Below are 27,382 nucleotides of genomic sequence, written 5' to 3' on the forward strand. Positions count from 1 at the left end.
TGTAATGTATACAACACCTATCAATAATAGATTTTTGTTCTAGAAAGGCTACTGGAAAGGAAACCATAATTTTAGCAATATATTCCTTAGCATGAGTTCAATTCCTTAGCATCAGGGTCAGATTAAATATCTCATTTCCTGTACACCTGAAATTCCTGTCAAACGATTTTAGAATGCTCAAAGAATGCAGCATTTGTTCAACAGCAATTCCAGGCTCCATCTGCCTATGCATTACACCATGGATAAGAGAAACACAGTCTCTCCCTTAAATGGAACTGATGAGAAAACACACATAGATGCCTTGTGCTTCACTACCAAAAACATGTAATGAAACAGGGAAAAAAAAATAAAAAAATCAAAGAACCAGATACCCTAAGATTTTTTTAAAAAGAAACAATAATAATAAAAATTCATACAAAATCAAACACACACACACACACACACACACAAAGGAACGAAAACCAAAGGCTTCAGGCTTTCCAATCTAGAGTAAATATAGCAATGACTCAAAAACCTTTCCAGTTTACAAAGAGTAAAAAAAGAGACTTCAAATCTCCAGTGAGAAAAAAAATGGGGAAAATGGGAACTGTGGAAAAAAAAAATCAAAGCTATTTTATGTTTGGGGAAGAGTCTCTCTGGGGTCTACTAGTGCTAATGGCATGTAAACGGTAGCCCTGGGTATAGCAGGTACAATAGGAATATTCTGTCAGTAGCTTTTCCACTGTTTCATTATTCATTGTGGTCACTGTGGTCAGTGTAGGGGACATTCACTGATAAAATCCATTAGAGTGGAAGAGTTATAACGGTAAACAGAAAATGGTTAAGAAAAGGCTTTATTTCCCTTTTTTCTTCCTTTTTCTCTCTGATTCTTGATACAGAATTATTTTTTTTTTTTTATTTTTTAAAGCTTTGGTTTAAGCTATTTGCTATCATTATGGTTATTGAAAAACACATTGAGCTCAAATTATTCTATAATAAACGTTGTAAAGACACAGAAATATAGTTAAATATGTTTATTAATCACTGCTACAAAGAGGAATATTGCAATAAAGGCAGGATGTTGCATACTGTACAGAAAGAAACAAAGCATGTGTGGTGGGAAACCTGAGCTGTGTAACATAAAATTCTGTATACCACGGTGTGTTGGTGTCTGGAATATCCAACTCTCACCACCAGTCATATATTGTGAGATATTTTACCTGTCTTTGGGTTTAAAAGGTTACTGCAAAAAAAGGAAGCAGATAATCATGTGACTTCCCATTTTGTACCACTGTGGCAAGCACCTCAAGATGCACTGCCAGGGTTCAAAAGCAGAAAACTCCATGCCTTTTCTATGCAAACAAACAGTTTCCACTTCTTTTTGCAAGTTACCTGAAGCAGCACTTTACCTGTCATGTACAGTACTCATAATTTGCCCTTGGACAGACAACTGCTGCTTCCCTTGCATGTTTTCCCTCAGCTGTTGTCACAAAAAATGAGTCCCTCCCCATTATTCAAGTCAACAACAAGGTCTTGCATTGGGCCATCAGCCACTCTGGCTTCCCATGGACTTCAGTTATTTTACTATATTCTTTCTACTTTTCACTGACCAAGGTCACTCTGGACTTAATGCTGAAATAATATGTATTTCTCACATGGGGTCATATTTAGTTAAAGTTAAAAAGAATCAACCAAAAAAAAAAAAAAAGAAAAAAAGAAACAGTTTCAATGTTGTATTTTATAATAAATGGTAGCTTCTAACCAATTCAGATTGTTCCACAGCTTTTTCCAGCTTTCACTACCAGCTTTCTGAAGACCTATCTAATTCCCTCAGGACAACAACCAAGCCCATGCAGATTTGTGCTCACACAGCTGCTGGTCATTAGAGAGCGTTTTTTTGGTTTGATATTTTTGTGGTACCACAAAGCTGACAAACACTCCCACTCAGGCCTAGAAAGCTTAGCATGCTCTTTTAGACTATACAAAAGAACAAAACCAGGCCTAATTCTCTGTGGGCCTCAACACCGTAAGCAAACAGCCGAGAACATAACTAAAGAACACTGTAAGTACTCAAAACTTAAAGACAGGTTTCCTGTTCCATGAGAGTTTAAGATCTAGGTATTTACCTAGAACATCTGAATATACATTCAGATGTATTTAAACAAATTTTGGTTGCTTATCCTTCAGTATATATAAACTGCAGCTAAAAAAAAAAAAAAAAAAAAAAAAGTAATTTGGGATAAAATAAACATTGGAGAAAATTATTCACAAAATTATCATCCAGTTTTGCTTTGAGATATTAAGTTGAACACTTGCTTTTCCATCTAATCACAAAGATGCCACAGCTTGGCTTCATGCATTCAGTTTCTAATTTACCCTAGCTCTGAACAGGAATTAATAGTGCTAATTAAAATCTCCTTAACTCATTCCATTCCTTTGATTAGTTATTTTAACTTCATTCAGGTAAATAAATGAAATTTCTGTTATCCTAATTTAACATATAAGTTAGAATACATATACAGATTAAACTTATATTGACCTTTTAATGGCATTGAGACTAACATGCAATTTTTCATACCAATAGCTCAGATAAATTTTTGCACTGCAAGCAGGGAAACAAATGATCACAAAAACTCCACTGATGTAAATTAGCACATTTCTGGGTCACTGAAAATCAGAAAATGCCAGTTTTGATCCTAATACTACAGATATGTCTTCTTCAGGAATGCAAGTATTCCCTCCCAGAGCAATGTGAATATAAAGTCTTTAAGCAACCTACATTTACACATGACAGAATACACAGAGAAACTACTGCATCCTGTTGAACTCAGGTCAACACATATCTATTAAGGCACTAATGAGGAAAGGGTAGAGATAAGGCTATTTAAGGAGATTAAAGCAATCTAAAGAAACTGTGCTTATTTCATAGAAAAAAAATCTTTCTTTTCAAAACAGTCCTGTGCTGTCTCTGTTTATTTTTTTGCTGATCTGACTCTTCAAAGTGGTTTCATTCTCAAATTCACAGGTACAGTTTTCTGGAAAAACGACAGCATTAGCTTTTATTTATTAAAACACTTAGTTGGTATTTTATCATGATTTAACATTTAATTGTTACTCTGTAGTCATCAGTAAAAATAAAGTTTTGTGAGTCAGCAATAAAGTATCTTTGTAGAAGCTTACAGCATGTGTATTGTGTTTGAAGGCATCTTGGGATAAAACATAGCCTTAGCAATAAATATCAATCTGCTATTTCTACCTGTACAGATATTATGTTAAATGAAATAAAACAGACAGATAAATCAATGAAAGAAAATAAACTTCTAAATACCGTGACTGTTGCATCGTGATGTTTCCACAAGTCGACTATTTTGATCATAGCATGCCATGGCCTGGTAACGATAGCCTTGTCCACATTCCTTAATGTCTCCTTGCATCTTCATTCCCAGCAATACTTCAACTTTACCCTCAGGTAAAATACAGTCTGACCAATTTCCCACAGGCTGAGCGCTATATTTATCACATGGACAAAACTGATTCTCAATCAGAGGATACAACTGAGAATTTTTGCATTTGTCTCTTTTCTTACTTTTTCCTGGAAAGAAGAAATAATTATTTTAGAAAGTTTGTATCAGTTTAAATCTCAGTTTAAATCAGTTTTTTAAAAAAATTAGCCATCTGCAAATTAAAGATAAATCCTCCAAAAAAGAAAAACCTAAGGCCAAAGTTTGCAAATTTAAGTTATTGAAATTCAATATGTGTTCCTAAAACTACTTACATTCAGTTTTATTTATTTAGGTTAATGACTTGAATTTCTTAAGTAACAAATGCCTACAGTTTGCACAAAGGTAACTTATGATAAAGCCACATATTTATGTTTACTTTGGATAAAAGTACATGGGGTGTACAAGCACTTTGAAAGCAGTTTGAAAAAGTTTGTAAACAAAGAAATGCATGATTTCCCCCTGTTTAATCAGCGGCATGAAGTCCAAAATAAATAAATAAATAAATCTCTGGATAAAACTTTCTCAAGTTGAAGAAAATTGCAAGAGGAAATAACATACATCTTCATTACAATAGTACCTTCTTCCTAATGTCAAAACTGTTTAAATTCACCACCTGTCACCACACGTTTTGTTAATAATTACCATTCCTCTTCCCTATTAGAGAAAGCTCCTTCTGTGAATTTGTTTCTCATCAAATATAATTTTTCTTCTCAAACTGCAGTGTGCCCACCCAACTCACCTCCCAACCCCCATTAAATTTATTTTTAATTTTCTCTATAGTTAACTTTGCTCTATTTTCCTTTCTGCATATGACAGCTCATGTATATTAATTAAGAAGTCTTCTCAGAAGCAGTTTTAAAAAATCCCTGCTACTTAGATGTTATGATAAATTAATATTTTGCAGTATTTTCTTTGATTGTCAAAACTAAGCACTGGACACAACTTTGCAGCCCCTTTAGTTCTTATATTTACTACTGCCTTTATTTACAATGAAAAAGAGGGCGTGTGAAGAAATTAGTTCCTTTTTCTTTTGATAATACAACTTTATACTAAGAATATCCTCCTCCTCATCATTTTCACTAAGGATAATTATGAATGAACTCCCAGTTACCTGTATGGTAGCTCGTTGCAACAAAGAATGCACCGTAGCACCTACCTGTGCTTTAGCAAATCTGAAGGGGTGACTTAACAATCAGAAGGTAAGAATCTCCCAGTAATGATAATGTGGTAAGAGTCTATTATTTCTTGCCTTTTTTTATTTTTTTTAATTGTTAAGGTTTTTTTTTTCCCCATATCCCCACATGTGGCAGCAACCTTGGCATAAAGTTCATTGGAGTTGTAAGACAGTCACTATGAGCTATGGACTTACTGGACAAAGTCCATCAGAGAGCTATCAAGGCCTTGAGCACCTCTGCTACGAGGAGAGGCTGAGAGAGCTGGGACTCTTAGCCTGGAGAGGCGGCTCAGGGGGATTCTTATCAATGTCTGTAAATACCTGGAGGGCAAGTGCAAAGAGGATAGAGCCAGGCTCTGTTCAGTGGTGCCCAGTGTCAGGACAAGAGGCAATGGACACAAAGTGGAAAGCAGGAGGTCCCATTTAAACATCAGCAAGCACTTGTTTGCTATGCAGGTGCTCAGTAAACCCATTTATGAAGTGTTTAAGAAGCACGGGCACAGGTTGCCGAGAAAGGCTGTAGAGATTCAGTGATTCTGTGAACCTTCTTTACCTCTTTGTGCACAAGCTGCAGAATCAGGATGTGGAACAAGCAAGTTATGAAAACCTTTTAAATACCAAAAAGGTATAGCCCTTTTGCTGTAAAGACAATGGAGTACACAACAAAATGCAGGTAAAGATTTTTTTTTTTATTTCCTCAGACCCTGCATCAGATTGTTGGTTTATTATGCTGCCTGAAGTTTTCCACCTCCCTACAACTACAGATAATGCTGACTTATCTGTCAGAAAAAGAAATGGTCTGCTTTACACTTTACTATCTATACACCATAGAGCAGAAATGTCAGCTTCCTTTGTCTTCCTTACTTCTCTCTACCCACTTCACTATGATAAAGTGTTTGATACATAAAGCAGGAGTTCTCTGTTTTGTTGGTGTTGTTCCACCAGCTATATAGAGCAATACAGTAAGAATGGGTCTGTTTTCTGTTCCAATGACAAATGTTGCTTGCTTGTCATAAGGGAGCCTCAGAACAACTAAAGCTTTAATCAAAACAGTAGCAACAATTAATAAAAGATGCACTGTTTTTCTTGTTACTCTTACCAACAAGAGTGCGTTTTCTTGTTCTGACTCCTCCACAGTCCCCATTACAGGAAGAAAACTTTGACCAGTTTGTAAATTGACAATCATCTTGGCAAGGAATCTGGCACGTCTGTGTTAAGGATGGTAAGGGGCCAGCATATTTAAGGCACTCACTGATGTCAGCCTGTCCTCCATCTTGTCTGCGACAAGTAATTGCTGGAAGGAAAAAAGAATGGGGTTTAATTCAGCAGTTTTTCATGGATGTCTCTAATTTAGTAAGTCTACAACATACTACCACAAACTGACATTGAAAGCCCATAATAGCTATACGACAGCCTAATATTTTAAATCAGTTACATCTTGAATTAATACATTTGATATTTCTAACTTTTTTTTTTTTTTTTGAGATTTTCTTTAAATTACTATTTATCAGTATTTACCAGGAAAAAAAATAAACAAAATTATAGACAACTGTAAATATTGTAAAGATCGCACCATGTTATCCATACTATTGTATTGCTTTTCACATTATCATTTTTCCTACAGAGATAGGCTAATACTTAGGCATTTAAAAACTTGAAATACCATTTTAAGTAGCTGAGTAGTGCATAAGATATAAAATTGTATCAATAACATATATTTTAGAAAAGGGACAGACATAAAATTTAGAAATATATTCTTAATACTGCTTAGCCACTTGCAGCAGTATTTCTGCTCAATGTTCTTCAGAAGGTTTTGTTCTTGTAAAAAAAGTTGAATGACTAATCCTGTTTGCTGTGGGTGGGGTACCAATGTGCAGGAGCACAAATTCTTATAGGACAGCCACAAACTGAACAAAATCTTCTTAAAAGAAAAATATTTTTCTTTAAAAAAAAAAACACAGCTGGCACAAAAGGAAGTATTTTGAATACAAGGATTTACAAATAGGGCTGTTCTGTTAATATAGGCTTTAACAATGTTCTATTGCTGTTCTTCATAGATTTTTTTTTTAACATGGTTGCTTATCTATTATTCTAACCTAAGCCTCAGTAAATCTCATTTTATTTCCTTGCCCCCAAAACCATAAAAGTTATTATGCAGTAACTAGATTGGAAAGTTTTAGTTGTTTGTTTACACAATGGAATCATATTTATGCTTCTTGGCATCTGACAGCACACAGTATATGCAGTATCTCATAATGACTGTGAAAGTAATTTGGATCACCAATTGTTGCAGCAACATTACACCCAAACACAATATATCATTCTCTATACATATGACAGAATATCATGTTTTATATTACACACTGCTCCATAATTTAAACATAGTACTTCAATTGTACTGACAATAATTGTTTTATTGATATACGAATTGAAAAAAAATGTAAATTTTACCATCCAAACTATTATGGTAAAATCAAGTTCAACTGTTGGAGAAGAAAACATGTTTGAATGCAAAGTTTCAAAATAAAACAGAAAATAAAACAGAAAATGAGCTATACATGATTTTTTCCTTCCAGAGGAAGGAGGAATATTTGATGAAACGCATGTATTTTTTTTTATGATTGTTTCAAGGCAATTGGAGGTCTTTTGTGACCTGTGCAAAAACCTTTTTTTCTTTCCTGATAAAGCTTTTTTTCTTCTGATAGTTCTAAATTTCTACTTCATGATGACTGTAGGAAGTTGAACTTGATGACCCAAATGGTCTGTTTCAAACCTATGTGCCTAGTAAAACATACCTAAAAGCCCTAAGTGAATTGTTTTTTCCACATCCGTGGTAAAACACTGTGAAAGAGGGGGAAGGGTTGTTCTTCTAGAGATACTAAGCAAACAACTTGCCTGATCCTTGACTGCCCTTTGGTGCAGGGCTGCCAGCAGTGTTTGTAATAGGCTCAGCACTGCATTAAGTTGCGCTTACTGGGGGATCAACCAGCTGTACATTGTCTCATACAATTACTCTGTCAAATCATATTATTATTGGTGGATGTCATACAAAGAACCTCCCCCTCACCCCCCTTTTTTTCCAGATATAACAATTCAATGAGCAAAACCAAATATCTAAAATTTTAAATTCCATATAACAACAATTTTAATGATGTGTGTGAGCCATACCTCCTGTAGGATTTCTATAGTTATCCAAATATTACAAATAAAGCATAAGTCAAACCAGTATTTTCTAATGCAGACCTAGATTATGGTTTGGGATTCTTTTGAGATACTCTTTCCAGCTAATAACATACATAATACCCCAGGGGAAAAACATAGTTCAGACAAGTTCTACTACGTGGAAATTTCCAGAGGTCAAACCTAAATCCTCTGTCTTGAATTTGACTTTTGCACTCATCAGTAAAACTAACTGCATTATCTTCACTACATTCTCAGGGGGATACAGGACACCGTTTTTAGCAATGAAAACTGTATCTAGCAAAGGGCTAAAAGATTGTCCATTGATTAACACAATAACTTTTAATAACCAATCTCAAAAGTTTAATACCCGTTCTAGATACCGCCTCTCCATCTAATCCTTTGAGAGGCCATAAACACTGTCCATTGATAAACATTCTTTCTAGCTAAATTGAGTTTTTCTAAAGCCAATATTAATTCTATCTTCCTTGGTCATTAAACACTACTCTGAAGGCAGATATTCACCGTGTCATAATTTTTTTCAGAATCATATTAGTACATCAAATTTACACCAGGCAGACACAGGTGAGAAATTCTTTTGGGGTTTATCACTTTTTTTTTTTCCTTTTTTTTTCTTTTTTTTTTTCCCCCCTGATTAACTGTCAGTTGAACCGTAGCAATCAAAGAAGGAAAACTTCATTCCTGAGACCAAAATATTTCACCTTAATAACAAGACAGCTTGGCATACCAAATCAATTCCCAAATCTCAATTTTCAGAGGGACTGTCCATAATTATTCATACTATTCCTATTTGACAGGACCTGGATCCATTTTACTGTTGTTATTCCACAGATTAGGGTATACATTTGAAAGGTTAATACTCCTTTGACTGTTAGAAGAGTGGCTATTTTTTCATTACTTAAAGTCAGGATTTTGACCAATGCATGCATACCATTAACACATTATTTTGGCTAAATGTCTTGCTTGACATCAGCAATGCCCTTACTTTTAATGGAGATGTTAAGAGTACATTTTTCAAACACAGCCTAATATGGGCAAATTCAGCCCCTGCATCTTTGATCAAATGCAATTCTGTAATTACATTCAGTAAATGTCACTGAGTTCAATGGTTAACTTATGGTTAACTTAGTATACAAAGCAATGTCTTCAACTACTATAAAGCCATGCAGTGCCAGACTAATTATTTTGCCTATACAACCATGTCACATTTATTACAGACATTAGCAGTAAATGGAAAGAGTGCAGTTCTTCTGTTACTAAATTAAGCACAAGTAATTGTTAAGTGAAAGCATAAAACAGGAGTATGGCTAACTGAAAAATCAAATTTAACAAGGAAACTATTCACTTAGGAAATTATTTTGGTATTAAACAATTATTATCTCCCAGAAGAAAGGTGTGAAATAAATGGCAGTTCAAATTTTCTGGACAAGGGACTTTGATGTAATTAAAACTTTATCTGATAGCATTGTTTCCACTAAGTCACAGGGGACTACAGGCTAATACATTTGTTGGTGGCATAATGAAAAACAAGACTGTATTTTAACAAGTCTTGTTATACACAAGTTTACATAAAGATCTTGCCAACACTGTTCCCATCATTAATGTACTTCACGGAGATGCAAGATTCAGTGACCTCACAGACACCTAAAAATAGCATTACTTTGCAAAGAAAACTGACAAAAGAGTACTTTGTAAAGAAAACTTGAGGTCAAACTGACAGGCCTGTAGTTTCCCGGGGCCGCCCTCCAGCCCTTCTTGTAGATGGGTGTCACGTTTGCTAGCTGCCAGTTGACTGGGACCTCCCCCAATAGCCAGGACTGCTGATAAATGACGGTAAGCAGCTTGGCCAGGTCCTCCGCCAGTTCTCTCAGTATCCTCAGTTGGATTCCATCTGTCCCCATCGACTTGTGTACATCCAAGTGCTGTAGCAGGTCGCCAACCATTTCTTCATGGATAGTGAGGGCCACATTCTTCTCCCCATCCCCTTCCACCAGTTCAGGGTACTGGGTATCCAGAGAGCAACTGGTTTTGCCGCTAAAGACTGAGGCAAAGAAGGCATTAAGCACCTCTGCCTTTTCCTCATCTTTCGTAACTAAGTTCCTCCCCCTTGCCCCCCGCATCCAGTAAAGGCTAGAGATTCTCCTTAGTCCTCCGTTTTTCAGTGATGTATTTGGAAAAACATTTTTTGTTGTCTTTAAAAGCAGTAGCCAGATTGAGCTCCAGATGAGCTTTGGCCTTTCTAATTTTGTCCCTGCACTGCCTCGCAACATCCTTATAGTCCTCCCGAGTGTCCCGCCCTCTTTTCCAAAGATTGTAAACACTCCTTTTTCTGCTAAGCACAAGCCACAAATCTCTGTTCAGCCAGGCTGGTCTTCTTCCCCGCCAGCTTGTCTTTGGGCACATGGGGACAGACCGCTCCTGTGCCATTACGGTTTCCTTCTTGAAGAGCGCCCAGCCTTTCTGGACTCCTCTGCCCTTCAGAACCGCCTCCCAAAGGACTCTGCCAACCAGTGTCCTGAACAGTTCAAAGTTCAAATTGGACTCTGGAAGTCCAATACAGCGGTTTTACTGGTCCCCTTCTTGGCTTCTTCAAGAATGGAGAACTCTACCATTTCATGGTCACTCTGCCCAAGACAGTTTCCAACCACCAACATCTCCCACCAGTCCTTCTCTATTTGGGGCACCTCCTTGGTAGTCTCACTAACCAGCTGTGTCAGGAAGCTATCTTCCACACTCTTCAGAAACCTCCTAGACTGCTTTCTCTGGGCTGTGTTGTGCTTCCAGGATATATCTGGGAAGTTGAAGTCCCCCACAAGAACAAGCGCTAACGATTTCGCAACTTTTGTCAGTTGCCTATAGAACTCCTCATCAGTCTCCTCATCCTGGTTCGGCGGTCTGTAACAGACCCCCACCAGGATGCTTCCCTTGTTGGCCTTCCCGCTGATCCTAACCCATAGGGACTCAACCTTATCATTCCCAGCCTCAAGTTCCATGACATCCAAACTCTCTCTGATATACAGAGCCACACCACACCACATGGGAGCCACCCCTCCCATGCTGCCTGTCTCTTATGAAGAGCCTATAGCCAGACATTGCAGAACTCCAGTCATGAGAGTGGTCCCACCACGTTTCCGTGATGGCAACCAAGTTGTAGCCTGCCTGCCAAACGATGGCTTCCAGCTCCTCCTGTTTGTTACCCATGCTGCGTGCATTGGTGTAGATGCACTTCAGTTGGGCCATTGCCTTCTCTCCCAGCCTTGCCATTGTTCCCCCTGGCACAGCTCTAACAAGCCTTGTTTCAGCCCCATCCCCCTTCTCACCTAGTTTAAAGACCTCTCAATGAGCCCTGCCAGCTCCTGGCCCAGGATCCGTTTTCCCCTTAGAGACAGGGACCCGTCTATGGCCATCAGGCTGGGTGGTGAGTAAAGCACCCCATGGTCAAAAACCCCAAAATTTCTGTATTGGCACCAGCCTCTGAGCCATGTGCTTATCAGGTGGGCTTTCCGTGTCCTCTCTGTACCCCTCCCTGCCACCGTAGGGATGGACGAAAACACCACCTGTACTCCCACTCCATCCACTAACTGTCCCAGTCCCCTAAAGTCCTGTTTGATGGTCTTCAGCCTTCTCTCTTCAATGTCATCACTGCCAGCCTGGACTATTAAAAGAGGATAATAGTCAGAGGGGCGAATCAGGTTGGGAAGCTTTCTGGCAATGTCCCTGACCCTGGCCCCAGGGAGGCAGCAGAATTCCCTACGGCTAGGGTCAGGCCAACAAACAGGTCCCTCTGTTCCCCTGAGAAGGGAGTCACCCACAACAATCACCCTTCTTTGTTACTTGGTGGAGGTAGTCCTGAGGCGTGGAGTCGGCTTCCTCACCCTAGGCATCCTCCTAGGTAGACTTTCTACCTCTTCCTCACCCACTGGTCTCTCAAGCTCCAGGGCCTCAAACCTGTTGCACAGGGGCACCTAGAAAGGTAGGGCTGGTGGGGGGGGGGGCATTGCCTGTGATGTCGAGCAGGGACCTGTCTCCATTCCTCCTCAACTCCTAGGTCCCCTGCCTCTGCCCAACAGCAACAGGGCAGGGGGTCCACCCCCATTTCAGGTGTCTCACCCCGGTGCATGTCCTTCAGGCCACACAGGGAGTTGCTCTACCAGTCTATCTCCTGCTCACACTCCCTGATATCCCTCAACCTCTCGACCTCCTCCTTGAGTTCTGCCATGGGGCAGACCAGGTCATCCACCTGCTCGCACCTCACGCACAGTCTCTCTGCGCCTCACAGGTGGTAGCAACAGGCTCAGGCACTCCCTGCACCCGGAGACCTGAACTGCCACAGCTTTGAGCGGGCAGCCGTTCTGGGTGTGTACAGACTTCCTGGAGAGCACACTGTGCTTGGTGGAGACCATCACAGCTGAGCTAGCAGTATACCGCCGTTAGAGGAGGTGTTTGTATGGGCAGGTGGGCGCGCTCTTCCCTTTCCGCTCGCCCTGCCTGCACCAACTGCCGCGCCACTCCCTTCTGATGCCCCACGCCCTGTTTGCCCTGGTCGCCACGCTCCCTAGGGGCTGCTTTTGAATGGTCAGGGAGGGGGTGCTGCTGGCTCCTCTTACGCCTCGTCAGCCTCCCTCGCGAGGGCTGCTGGGTCCTGGCCGCTCCCTCAAATGGGCTCAATGCTGGAAAAAATAGCCCTGCTTGTCCGATCCCCCGCTCTGCTGCAGAGTGCATCTGCTTGGGAGCTGATCGCCTCAGCAAGTGGCGATTTTTATTTTTATATAAAAATAAAAATCATGTAAATAATGCTTTGGAGTATTATTGTCCATTTTTTTCAGTAAAAAAACCTGAAGCTCCCTGTTGTCATCTGCAGTGACTTTTTAGTCATACAAACCAGAGAAAAGGGACCTCTCATCCGTTAAATCTCGATGGTGTTAAAATGGTAGTTTATAGCTCCATCAAGAAGCAGCAGTCTTTGTTATTTTGTTTCCTTTATTGTGCTTTTGATGAGGGCATGCAAGTTTAAAAAAAGAAAATCCCCCCTCTAAGTAAGCAATACCGAGAGAGGTAGGCTACTGTCCCTACTTAGCTGCAGTGAGAGGAAAATGCTTTTGACCACCAGCTCTACCTGTGAGCCTCCTCACAGCTCAAGCAAGTCTGCAAGGCCACCTCATGTGCTCACGGCAATCCTAGGAAGCTTCCTCCAATTCCCCTGCTTCACAATCTTTCAAATAACTCCAGACACATCCTGTGAACAAAGCATGGTGAGACATCAGGATCAGACCTTTAATAATGGCCAATTCCCAGTGACATCAAATACAGCTATTCAGAGATATTTTGTCTGACAGAAAGGTTACATAAGCTTCTGCTTAAATTTTATAAATAACCTTCCTCTTGCTGTTACAGAATCTGCTGACAGATTTCACAATATTCATCCCATTCCTCTTACAAAACTCTGAGGAAGATTTATGGTGGCAAGGACTACAGGCTACACATCCTTTTTCAAATCTCTTTTCAGTCACTGGGGTAGCCCTTCCCTGTGCATCCATCCATATACATCATGATGTGATTAGGCTATTGCGGTTTGGGCACTCTAGCTTTTTATCTGCTATACATCCTCTTCACTAGCACTGGGATGTGATCCAACAAACCCTACTTAAATCCACAGAGGCTACTGGCAAGACAACCTCTTTTAGAAAGCAAGTTTCCTAGGCTTTCCTGTACAATTCAAAAGGGATTTGAACTGCATTTCTAAGTTCTTTCAGACTTTACTGGAGCTGAGGCTTACTGACATAGACGTTTAAAATGTGAACGTGACATCATGTATAACTGCTTGAGCTGAAACTGTTCACAATTTCAAACTATACGTTAATCTATCTCACTGAGCAGACCTCTGCTTTGAAGTTATCTGTGTGCTAATAAATGTTGGCAGTAAGAATCACAAAGCAGTCCCTCTTAGCAGTCCCACACTAGCTGGAGCAGGTTCCTCTCCTGGTCCATAGTGAGTTTCATAGCCCACATTGCCATCAAGTACCAGAAGCCTGTTTTTATCAAGCATTTGCTCTCTTGTTCCAGATTCTGTATTCCGTATTTGCTAACATACCATGTTTCTCCCTCCTGGGTTTCAGGTGGCTCATCAAGACTTCTGGTCAATTTACTCTTGTTAATTAAGAAACAGTTTATGATAATAAACACAACATAAATGCTGTTGCAGTAAAACACGGTTTCTCTCTCTACTTCTTGTTGCTTTCTGATAGGGTCAAGTATACATTTCAAATTCCTTGCTGATGCACTCATAGGACCCTTTCATGAGGGTTTGGAATAAGAGCAAGTTAGAAGTCTTAAGTCACAATTACAGAATAATTCTTGCTCTACTTATCCATTGTTAAAAGGCATTTTACCAGTGATAAGACTGCAAATTTTCATTCATTATTCAGCACAATTATCATAACTATCTGCATTGTTCAAATAAGTTAATGACTACAACAATGAATTTGCTTCTCAAATATTAAACGCAATGTTACAATGCTTGGGTTTAGATATAAATAGTTTCCCAACATTTGAATAAGTAATTAACATTTTTTTTTTCTTAAAAAAGTCTAAATAAAATCTGTTCATATAACAAAAAGCAAAAACACCAAACCCCTTCCTTCTCTTTCCTCTGCATTGACCCAAGCTCTAATTTTCTGACATGTTCATTTAAACTGACATGATTTGTAACAAAACCACCATTACACAAGACAACTAGAAACAGAGCTATCTTTAACAATGAATCACAATTCTAAATTTTATGATTCACCCAAGCTTCTCTTCTGTTGAGCAAGACCAATGTGGCAAAAAAGCTGAAGAATGGAAATGTGAATAGTAAAGCTGTTGTATAAAGCAAGGCATACATATACTCTGTCTTTATTCAGACATTCTTAAGATCAGTCATCTAACCAGTAATTTTAAATGTTTTCTAACTTCTAGTTTTTCCTTCAGATGAAAACATCTTTCTAGATAACATATGAACAGTACAGACTATTTTGTTGAAAATAAGCTGCAAATGACAGCATAGTCAGATGTGCCTATTCCCTGGTATACCTTCCTATTCTTTCTTATTTAACACATTTGCTGTTACTATCTGTTACAGCGTTCTTGTGTAGGCAATCACATCAGAACCAGGATAAACTAATGGCATTGGCAATATCTCAGACTGAAAAAGAACAAAACTATTGTCACATACAGGAATGACATTACTGCTCTATTGACTATCAACAAAAAATGAAATGACAATCCACTGGAAACTAAAGGACTGACTTTTATAAGAATTTTGTTTCACTTCATCTTCAAAGGTAAGTTAATAGAAACAAATGAATGAATGAATGTGTGATTTCTACATTCATGAGCACCAGAAATTTCAAACTCCTTTTCCATTGAATTTTTTTTTTTGCTGTTTAAATATGTATTCATAAAATTGTAAACATTTGTAGAGATATCAGCAACAAATGCTTAAATATACAGTTCAAAATATCTGTATTCAGTATCACATTATAAATGCAGTATCAAAATATTATACCAAACAGATTTCATATTTCATTGTTTAGCATTTCCTGATTTTGGGGTAGTTAAAAGGACTTGCACAGTAGTAGTTTTGTCTTTTTCTGTATCTATATCACAAAATAATCTTTAAATGAATGCTGTATAGTACAGAACTTTTAAGAATATACTAACATGCAAAGTTTTCCACAGTCTGTAGAAACTTTATATTTGAGAAGCTAAGTATTCAGGAGGTAGCTAAGAATCAGCAGGGAGAACGGACAAAACCTCTTCAAGAATCTTCCTTCAAAAACTCATGAAATCTTTCTAACACTCCAGAAGGCAGAACCTAATCACCCAGAAGGCTTGCATTCAGGTCAGCCTCCACTCACGGAGCACCCTGCATGAAATCAACTCTTGTAACGGGGACGAGAATAACGAGCACCACTAAAATTTCACACATAGCTATTTTCATGGCAGAAATTATAAAGTAAGAAGGGAGAGGGAGTACATAATACCCTGTGTAAGAGAAAACCTATAGAAATCTATCAAAACATACAATCAGTAATTCCAAAATCATGTATTGCTTAGTATATGTGTAATACACATGATTGAAGTTGGAGCTGAAAAAACAACAACAAAAACCACAACCAATTAACACACAAAAAACTCTGAAACTCTCATGACATGGAATAATAAAATACAATTTGCACGCACAATAATTGGCTGTCCTTTATTAATGAGTTTGAGGCCAAGTCATTAGATTGAGGCACTGTAACACATCTATAGAAAATAACATTTTGTACTGAACTCCTACCGTCAAAGACAGAAATCTTACTTTCTCAGTGTGTTAAATGAATGTAACCTCCAGAGCTGCTAGAAATTGATTGCATTAGTGATAGACCTCTGAAAGAATTACCACAGTCAGAAGTCTTTTATATTAGCAGGCAATACCTTCGTGTTTCATTTCATGGTAAGTCCTAAATTGATCTCTTGTAACACCTTCTGAGTAAATGGTAGAAGTTACTAGTTTAAGATTTACTCTTTTTAAAGTATACCATAACCTCATTTAATACTGCAAGGAAATTAATGACCATAACATTTCATTTCTGCAGTTAGCAGTGTCCTTGATCAGGAATTCTACAATTTGCTGAGACAATGTTATTTTAACAGATAGAAGTTTGCACTCAGCAAAGGCAAAAGAAAAAAACCTTCCTGAAATTCAGGGTTGACTAGTAGTTCAAAGCAATTCAATTACTAACACAGTAAGTAGGAACTGTAATTATTTTCATACTGAGTTTATTTAATGCACCTATAAACATCACCTTACTATAAACAGTCACACATACACAATTCTATTAAATCTACAAAATTCTCTGTGAAAACAGGTGACAGTAAAGCTGGACGTGGCTGTTAAAATTAATTTCTATTAAATGCAAATAGTGGAAAAACATTTGGGTCACTGGTCTTGAAGGGTCGGTGGTTTTGAAGTCAAACTGGCAGCTGTTTAAGAGAGCTACACATCAGTGGTTAATTCCTGGGCTAATTCTGTTTAGCATCTGTAACAACATGCACAGAAAGTGCCCTCAGCAAGTTTGAAGACAACACCAGTTTGAGAGGAGCAGTCAGTACCTACCTGGAAAGTCTGGCTGCCATTCAGAGGACCTTGACAGCCTGGAGAAATGAGCTGGCAGAAACCTCATGAACTTCAGCAGTGTAAATGCAAAGTCCTGCACCTCTTGTGCTCCCATTACTCTCTACAGCTACCTTCTTTATACCCGATTGAAGGGTATAAAGAAGAGAGAGACAGAGTCTTCTCAGAAGCATATAGTGAAAGAATAAGGGGCCACAGACATAAATTGCAGCAAGTGACATTTCAAAACATGTATTAGGGAAAACATTTTCAGCACAAGAGCAGACAAGCAGAGCAAGTGCCCAGAGAAACTGTGTGATCTCCATCCTTGGAGATGCTGAGAACTCATCTGGACACGTCCCTGAGCAACCTCCTCCAGGCTGGGTGGGATCTAAGTTTAAAACGAGTCCTGCTATTGTTGGAGGGTTGGACAATAGGACCTCCACAGCCTTCCTCCAGCTCTAAATTGTTGTAGGGTTCTCCAATCCTAATTCTTTGAACACTCCTTACAGGGAACAAAAGTCTTACATTTTGTCTAACAGACATGCTTATAAACATGTCCAGAAAGGTTGCCCAGAGAGGTTGTGGATGCCCCATCTCTGGAGGTGTTCAAGACCGGGTTAGATGAGGCCCTGGGCAATCTGATCTATTGGTTGGTATCCCTGTCCATGGCAAGAAGGTTGGAACTAGATGATCTTTGAGGTCCCTTCCAACCCAGGCCATTCTATAATTCAATGTCTTCACAACCTTGCTACCTGAAAAATGTCATGTTTTAACAGGTGAAATTGCTCCATTTTTTTTTTCACAAAACAAAGACTATAAAGTGACCTATCACATTTTTATATATTTTTTAATTAATTTATTTATTAATTATATTCAGAGAAAACTTTCCAGAAATGTGCTTCAGGTAAGAATGCTGAAGTAAACCTAACAAACAATACCATGAATTAGTCACTGATGCAGTATCAGTACTTAAAAATAAATTAAAATTGATATTATATGAATAAAGCATTTGCCAAATACCAGTTCAGATGTACTCTATTATACTAGCATTCTGTATTTTCCTCTGATGAACCCCAGAAATTTAAGTAAAATTAATGCTAAATTACAATGAATTTTAGCCACTTCCCACACCATTACAGCCATAGATATCTGCAGAATAAACAATATGTTCTAACCTCTTGCTTGTAGCCCAGGTCCACAAGTCTCGTGTGCTCCTGGACTGTCTTGGCGCACATACCATGGTACTAGCTGGCACCTCCGCCACTTATGGGTCTTCCACCTGAAATGAGGAGGAAATAATCAAGTAGAAACAATTCATCTAAATATGTAGCAATAAAATCACAAATAATAAATTCCTTTGCCAAACTTCATCTTCTTAGAAATATATCAAAAAGGTGAAATCAGGAGCAAAAAATTACCACAGACACAGCAAAGCACTGGGACAGTGAGTTTAAATGACTGTAACGGTGCCTCAGGAGATCCCAGAGCACTTAGGTCTAGGGTAGCCAAGTGGTAGCACCTTAAAAATGTGGAGCCAACCAAGAGATCCAATGCAGTGCATGGGCCCAGATCATATCAAAATAAAACAGAGTCAAGAAGATGTTGAAAAAAGCTTTGATAAAAAGAGAAAAATTGTGCTGCCTATATTATTTAATCAGTAATTTAAACTGCTAAGAAACTTCTACAAAATTCTATTCTGGTTTTGCAGAATATTCTAGGCCTTTAAATATAACTAATCCAGTTAGTGTTGCAGTTCCAAAATAATCCAGAGTGTTTTGAACTACTCAGAGTGAGGGGGAAAAAACTAAATCCACTGCTCAGATCATCTTCTGCTCTTTTGTATATAGTGATCAAATCACTTACCTCAAGTTTCATTGTAACCTGCCTCTGCTGGCTAATATCTGAACTAATTCATGAGAAAATCTGAGTGCATGAGTCCACCTGTCACAGCATGTGTACAGGTCAGAAAGATACTAAAGGAAATATGCAGAAAATGTGTTCATGTCATGAAAATCAAATCACCTCATTTACCACTCACTAGCAACTCTGATTGCTATTTATGTCTACTTAGCACATCATCCTGTGGTAGCTCAGGTAAAATTTGGTACTGAAGATCCTAAACAGATGAGGAACAGACAGTATTTTAAAGGATATAACTCTGATGCTGGTATTGACTAGAAAAAGATTTCAAATTACATTTCTCTCATGCTTGGAGTACTCACTGTGATAGCTTCCCAATGCCGTTTTGCATATTTTCATATCCTTCAGTTATATACAGTGTTGCCTCCAAATGAATTTGCAATGATAATTCTTACCAGATGATGAAAGCAACATATTACTTTAATCTCAATCTGTTTTGGCTAAAATTAAATTATATTTGCACCTCTGCAACAGAGTGTTTTCATGGAAGTCAGCCTTATTCTCTATCCACTGGAAAAAAAAAATGGCTTCCAATTCAAATACATAAATTATACATTAAAAATAACCCTCATATTTATTCTTTTATCAAGTACATCTAAGCTTTCTCATGCCACTCAGACAGATGTTGCAAAACTGCCCCAAAAGTTTTCTTAAGCAGTTAAAGTGGTGTTCCCCACCTGCTAGAATTGTCAGCCTTCTCTGGTGAAGATAGGTCAACACTGTACATTAGGGGATGTATCAATGGGTGAGTCATCTCTGGGTTGATGGGAATGGAAAAATGGAGGGTATGTTTCTGCATGGGAGCAGAACTGAGCTCTTCTAAATAGACTCTGCATTTCACTGGCTTAGATAATTTAAAATAGATTTTTTTAATCATATAGAATTTCAAATAATTGCAAGGCAAGATTTTTCTTGGAAAGCAATTCTTATTAGTTGCAATGTTCATGCAAATAAACTGTTTAAATAAAAAATAAAATAATAAATAAAAAAAAAAGAAATAAAAACAACATAATTTCCCAATTCAAAGGAAAGAAAATATTGACATGTTGGTCTTGATACACTGAGCCTGAGTGTACATATCTGTTCAGAAACCTTGATTTAGCCATACATCTTATTTTTCTTAAGTGGAATTCAACAAAATTTAGAGGTAGGTAAAGGTTGAAAAATCATACATAAACTGCCTTTGGTTGATAAACACTACCTGTAGCTATAGCAGACGGGAGAAGCTTCACATTCTTTTTCCTCAAACAAAGTGTCTGGGCACTCACGACCACCATTAGCAGGGAGTTGGATAATGACTCGGTGACGGGACTGTTTTTTTACTATGACATCTCCTGCAAAGGGTAGAAAAACTTGTTTCTCCTGCTACAGTAATTATGGAAAAATAAGATTTAACATAACAGGTATTTGAGTCAATCATTATAATAGTGATATACTACTTTGTCCATATTCAGAAAATTAAACATAATAGATAAAACACTTTAATCTCAGCTAAAGACCTAGAAGCAGAGTGAAACAGAAAGCAACAATGCCGTCCAAATGAATATATAACCAAAGTGAGCACACTGTTTAAGGGAACAAGAACAACCATCTCAGTTTGCTGCTACACATTAGTTTCAAAGCATAAATTTGGTTTAATCATTGGCTTGCAGAACTAGAAACATAAATTAACAGCAAGAAATTATTATATTTCGTTATTTCTTCATTCACTAAGTGTCTCAATCAGAAAATCTAAATGCCTTTTGCTAATCTCTACAGCCAGGAATATAACAAATTTAATTTACACTCCTGGTTATCTCCAGGAAGGGCTTTAATTCTGCTCCTTATACCCTCGATTCCCACAAGTATTACCCTACCAAGATCCACAAAATATTCCAAAAGAACATATTCTATGTATAACGGTGAACTTTTATTTTCTCAATCTAGAATTTACTGTTTATAGTTTCTAATTATTATAGTCATTCATTATTAATGATAAATAGTAAATAGTTCCCATAAGAATTTTGATTTCAATCAGCTTCAAATACCTGTGCTTCAGGCAGAACACGAAGGGAAAACCCACAAATTTGTATTAATTCCATAGGAATAGCTAATGCACAAATATTTAAGGTAGAAATCTTGGTTTGGTTTGGTTTTATTTATTTTTTACTTATTTATTTATTTTCAGAGAGATGTAATGCAGACATTTGGTTGACTGGACTGATACCAGCTTTGGTTGGTTACAACAGCAGCTGCAGCTTGTCTGAACACAGAAGCATACTGGACCATAGCCAAGCAATCATAATTAGGAGCAAGCAGTAGGAGAATCCCGGCAGCGGCTCTCTACCACCTGGCTGCTTTTCAGAATTGAGAAAACCCTCTACTCCTGAGTCAGTCAGCTCCAGGAGAAGCCAGGGGCTGGCAAAAGAGACAAGACAGACGTGCTGCCCAAAGCCACTGCTGACACAAATGGGTAAAGCCCATGGAAAAATAAATAAATAAATAAATAAATAAATATTGTTTGACCCAGAGAGTAGAAAAAATGTCCATATTGGTTAACTAATACCCTATTTTATAGATGAATAAATCCTAGTTTGTGGTCAATATTTATGAAAATACATTCAACAAATCAAGAACTTTCTTAAAATTGAAAAAAGGACAATATTTTTGTCCAAGATGATCTACCCCAACAAAACCATTTCAGCAAGAACCATTAATATTGATGTAAAAGAACACAGTATTTAATAATGAACAAGTATATAATAGATTCAGTTTTCATGGTCTTAATTATCTGGTGTTTTTCAAAGGTTATAAATTTAATCTTCCTAACCATTCTTTTATTTGTTAGAACGAACTAAGCTCTACTATGAATTACTGTGAAAATGACTTTGTTTGTGTCCTTTGTAAAGCATGAAGAATAGACCGTGACTGTGACATTTGAAGTACATATATTTAATGTAACAATATCTTACATTCTGATAATATGGTAGCTGTGAGTAATCACCACATCCCACACAGGGATTAGCACCCTGTGGAACAAGGACTATTACAGACTTTGTCCGTAATGGTAGATATTAGAAACATACCTCCTCTTAAGCTTAAAAAAGAAAAGGCAGAAAGATGCAGGCAATATTAAGCCAGTCATCACTTCAACTTCATGTACAATTATAATGTCATAAAAATTCAACAGATACCTGCACTGTTTTTAAGGGCTTTGCCAAGTGTATTAAAATTGCAATGCATGTTTAAATCAGACCATTAATATCAACTAAAAACATCTTATTCTTATTAATTTTGCTTATTAACTTTTCTTCTGTTTTCCTTAGGGTAGAAAAAAACAGCACAGGCAAAAGTGAAAGTTTTGCCTAAACTATATAGATATACATATATATCTTTGGATACACAGCCTCAGGTTTTCTGATGAAGAAGCAATGTATGTACTTTTAAAGGCAAAATCTGACCATTTTATAATCTGATAATTCAAATGCAGTTTCTACAACTGTAGAAGTATCTGTTTTGGTGCTATACTAAGAGATATATGTTTACCCTGTGACTAGTCATGATGGTGTGTTCCCCCTTCCACCCCTTCTCGCCTGCAGTCCAATGCTGCCTTGCTCAAACACTGGCCACTGCACCCAAGGCCTTGCTCAGGCAGATAGTGATCACAACATTGGCTCAAGATGGATCACAGAATCAGAATCACAGAATTTCTAGGTTGGAAGAGACCTCAAGATCATCGAGTCCAACCTCTAACCTAACACTAACAGTCCCCACTAAACCATATCCCTAAGCTCTACATCTAAACGTCTTTTGAAGACTTCCAGGGATGGTGACTCCACCACCTCCCTGGGCAGCCTGTTCCAGTGCCTAACAACCCTTTCAGTAAAGAAGTTCTTCCTAACATCTAACCTAAAACTCCCCTGGTGCAACTTAAGCCCATTCCCCCTCGTCCTGTCACCAGGCACGTGGGAGAACAGGCCAACCCCCACCTCAGAATCCCCCACTGGAGAAGCTGACAGACAGATGTTTTCCTCAGCAGCCGAGGGCTGATGGAACATGCTCCGAAACAAACAAACAAACAGTTAATATTAGTCCATCATCTTACCCCATAAACAGTGAGCAGGCCAAGAGCCCTTTAAGCTCTTCTGCACACCATCTGGTTGCATGACAGGATCTCCCCTTGAGCAGGGATGCCTCTTAAAGTCATGCCTGCTGCAGAGATCCCTTACTCCTTGTGACAGATTTCTTGCCACAACAGATCCTCGGTAAGTGATTGATGGCTTGCTAAACGCTGTGAGCTTTGTGAAGAGTATATCTTGGATTGATTGTGCACTTATAACCCTCAAACTTTTTGATATAAACCACGGACTAAGTGGCTGAACAGTCCAAGTGACTTCAGCTTCTCATACACGTCTTCCCCTCTAGACCCTTTACCATCTTTGTTGCCCTCCTTTGGACATTCTCTAACAGCTTTATGTCTTATACTGCGGTGCCCAAAAATGCATGCAGTACTACTCCAGGTGAGGCTGTACTAGTGCAGAGAACTCCTTGTGCTACCGCTTCCCTTGACCAGCTAGCAATGCTGTGCCTGATACATCCCAGGACCCTCCTGGCTGCCAAGGCACACCACATTTAAGCAGGAAAAATGGAAAAAAAAAAAAGATACTTATGGAAAATATGGAAAAATAAACAAAATGGAAAATAGAAGACATCCTTTAACAGGCCTTTGAGACAAGAGTCTCTAACTAGAAGTTAAAATTGATTTTAGAGGCCACTAAATAAATTTTCTACATTGTTGCATGAGCAGAAATGCTACTTCTTCCCTGCAACTGCTGCATCAACTATTACATGTCCACTGTCAGAAGATGTGTATAAGCATTCTGCCAAAAGTGACTCTGGATCGGACCATACTTCCTTTCTTAAAATCTGTCTACTAGCACACAATGGAAAAAATTACCATCTTGACATGAAGAAGGACACAATGTCCAGTCACTGAATGGAGTCACAATACAGTCCTTCCTACAGGGAAGCAGACATGGCCTCACTGTTTCTGGTCGGAGATTCTCAGGACATCTGAAAAAGTGAAAAAAAGAAGCATTATCAAATAAACAATCATTCTGCAATGAAGTGGTGAATTATGAGAGATACTGAATGTCTGCAGGCACACGAGGGGAGTGCTAGTTGCCCAGAACTCACCAGGACAGATCTCAAAAACCCAAACCTGTTAGAATTGAAATATCTCTAGTGGAAGCAAGCCAAAACTGGTGCATTCTGCACCTGGATATTGAACTAAAAGAAGAAAAAAAATCACGATTTCTCATCTGCCATTTCCGACTCTTTCCTTTTCAGTGTTATTTTAAAGCTTCAACATTATTGTAAAGAAGAGTCATCTAGTTTAGTCTAGCAAAATACATTTCTACCTCTTCACAAATGTACTAGAAGCATAAATTCTGGCAAGAGGCATATCTGGCATAAATAATACTGCTAACTCAGGAATATACAGGTATAAACTGGCCATGATTATGATGGAAACCAGAAGCGATTTGAAACTACCAGATCAATAAGACTGTGGAAGACTTTCAGAAGGGACAGGAGACCTTGCTTATTTTAAGAAGAGGCTTGATCAGTATATAAAAGGGATTATTAGACTGCCACATATGGGACTCATTAACCCAGGTCACTTTCCCAGTTCTGCTTTTCCATTTTTTCGTTAAGAACAAACAACCTTCTACACTACATTATGTTTTCAAAAGATGCTATAGCTTTTGCAGAAGTACTGCAAGTCTTTAAAATAATTTCAAAATGGTTATTGCCCTAAAAGCGTACAGAATGTGGACTGTCAGAGGATTACATAAAAAGGTATGAAAAAACATCACTTCTACATTTTGGAGCATGATTAAAAAACATTACTATGATTTTCCTCTTGTTGGCTGCCAGGCACCTTGGACCAGAGAGATAAGAGGCCAATTTTATATTTGGATTGGATCAGCTGGGGAAGCACGAGGCATTCAGGCTGGAGGGACAACTGACAAGTTTAATGATGAGTTACCAAGAAAATGTGGCCTCTGTTGTTGATGGAGAACTACACCTGTGTCAGCAGGGGAAGAAGAACTGGCAAGAAGAGAAGAAAATTGGAACTGCAGCTTTACAGGAAAATATTCTTCAGCAATATCATTTGCTAGTTTACTGTCTGTATCTGAGTTTTCCTGTCAATTCACATACTCCTTCCAAAGTATGCTCCATTCCTGTGAAGCTACACCAACTTTTTGCCCATAATGAGGCCTCTTGTAATGATATCTCCACCCTTTAAAGAAAGTTTATCTCCTAAAATATGAATGTGAAGAACCGTGCAAATTATAGCAATAGCAACAAAAATCTTCATAATGTCTTCATAAGCCCTGTCTATCTTTTTAAGTCAAATTTTGCCTTTTATTTTGTATGGGATTCATAAAACCAGATTATGTATGCATGAGTGTATTATATATAGTGTCAGGTACACTTTAAAAAATGATCTGACACCAATCATATACAGTGACTACATTGTCAGGAATTTTCTCTAGGGACAAAATTCAAAATGCTTCCGAGCAATACAGAACACTGGCTTACTAATGTTTTTTCCCTTAAGGAACAACAGAAATTTTAAGCATACAGAAAAGACTGAGTCATATACTTTCACTGTTTCACTAACAACTTCATCCTTCACGAGCACTGTACATTAGAATTCTTTTTCAGATCCTTGGGCAAGGCAATTAGGTCAATTAGAACACCATTTCTATCTTTTTATATTGTTTGTATTTAGTATATGTGGCTTAAAGCAATGTATTGATTTTTTTGGCATTCCTTACTCAAGGTCAAATTAAACAGAAGAGATACAAGCTGAAGTCTGTAACTTGTGAGGTAGATATGGCCAATAATATTGATTCTATCATTCCACAGTAGTACTTTTTATTAAGGGGAGTTTAAAACAAGGTTCCTATTTACATTTTCATGTCAAATGTCTAGTTCTTTAAAAATGATTTGGTAATTTTAATGTGACAATTTGATGGATCAACCAATACTTTTTTTCTCATTTCACACGATCCATTTATGACACAATAAAATAGTCACACTCCCAAAAATTTAAAGTCAGATCAAAGGCGGAGGCATTACAAGATTTCAGAAAGAAGATAAAACATTAGAGTGTTTTTTGTTTGTTTAAGGAAAATGAGCAGTAAATAAAAGATATAGTAGTGTTGTGACTGAATAGAACACAACTTAATGTAGACATAGAACAATTTAGGTTACTGAACGGGCTGGTGTAATTCACTGTAGTTCCATTTAAAATAAACTAGGAATAAATCTACTGTTGAATAAAGCAAGAAATGGTAAATATTTAGTGTGAGAATAGCTGCCTCATGGCCTTTCTAAAAGACCTCTGCTCTCATCTCTTCCGGCTCTGAATCTCTTCTGAACGGGATATATTTACAGATTGACAAACTGCATGAAGATACGATCAAATGCATTTTTTACTAGTAGCTAATCCATATTTAACCCTGGTTAAGAATTTAACCCTGGATGAGAATTTAAATCATCGGACAAAAGGGATCTCTTAGGAAAACATGGATATGGGGGAAACAAACAAACAAACACAAAAACCAAAAACCTCACAAAGGAAGACTGTCAAACTAGTGTTTAAACTAAAGTTTCAAGCTTATGCTGCATCAGAGCTGTACTATGCTTGAGCTCCTTGGTCTGCTTCTGAGAATGTGCACTTTAATGGGTTGTACTGTATTCAGACACAGAACAATAATTTTATGGGGAAATGCACGAATCCATACACCACACCCCCATTTGGAACTAACACAAGGATCTCAGAAATGGTGCTGCACTGCACACACACACAGCCCAAGGAATTCATTTTGACTCAATTTGAAGATGGTAAGGAGCCAACTGGACTTAGCTGGCAGCACAATCACCACTCTAAATATCACTCATAAAAATCAAGTGTGAAAGGTACTTCACAGTCCTTTAGTAGCTTCAGTTTTGTGTTTTTGAAAGACAAATTGTTCCTTTATGAGAACACAAAGATTGGGAAGAGGTGGGAGTGTTGTCTCCACATGCAGTCATTTGCTGTATAAATTTAGATCAGCAAGATCCAAAAAAAATTTCCAGAATGACAAGATAATCTTTTAAGATCTTTACTTTTTTGGGCCCACTTGTCCCACGTTGACTCTCACACAGATAACTTTTCTTGTCTGCATCCCCACAGAACAGGTGGCCTCCCCATTCCAGCTGGCAGAGGAGTTGAAAGCAGACACAGATGCGTCTTCTATGCACTGTCCCCATGGGCCTGTCTGCCAATGATACACAGTGCAAGAGTGCTCATTACAGCTGCGGGTTTCCTGTAGTGCACTACTATTTGGACACTGTATTCCTCCTGGAACAATAAAACAGGGCAAAAGTTCATGGAATGGAAGAAAATAAAGCGAGAAGAAGAGAAAACCT

At 38.1% G+C, this 27,382-nt stretch overlaps 1 protein-coding gene across 1 annotated transcript in view; it reads right to left on the reverse strand.

Moving 5' to 3' along the window:
• Positions 1-27,382, reverse strand: part of THSD7A (thrombospondin type 1 domain containing 7A) — a 281,816-nt gene that overhangs the window by 41,141 nt on the left and 213,293 nt on the right. The window contains exons 10-15 of the mRNA XM_068674047.1: positions 27,080-27,314; positions 23,856-23,971; positions 20,121-20,253; positions 18,175-18,278; positions 5,756-5,950; positions 3,308-3,571 (exon numbers count right to left, since the gene is read on the reverse strand). Coding sequence (XP_068530148.1) covers positions 3,308-3,571; positions 5,756-5,950; positions 18,175-18,278; positions 20,121-20,253; positions 23,856-23,971; positions 27,080-27,314 — 1,047 coding nt within the window. The remainder of the gene's footprint in view (positions 1-3,307; positions 3,572-5,755; positions 5,951-18,174; positions 18,279-20,120; positions 20,254-23,855; positions 23,972-27,079; positions 27,315-27,382) is intronic.

Source organism: Anas acuta, chromosome 2 (genome assembly GCF_963932015.1).
Source record: "Anas acuta chromosome 2, bAnaAcu1.1, whole genome shotgun sequence".
Taxonomy (NCBI): domain Eukaryota; kingdom Metazoa; phylum Chordata; class Aves; order Anseriformes; family Anatidae; genus Anas; species Anas acuta.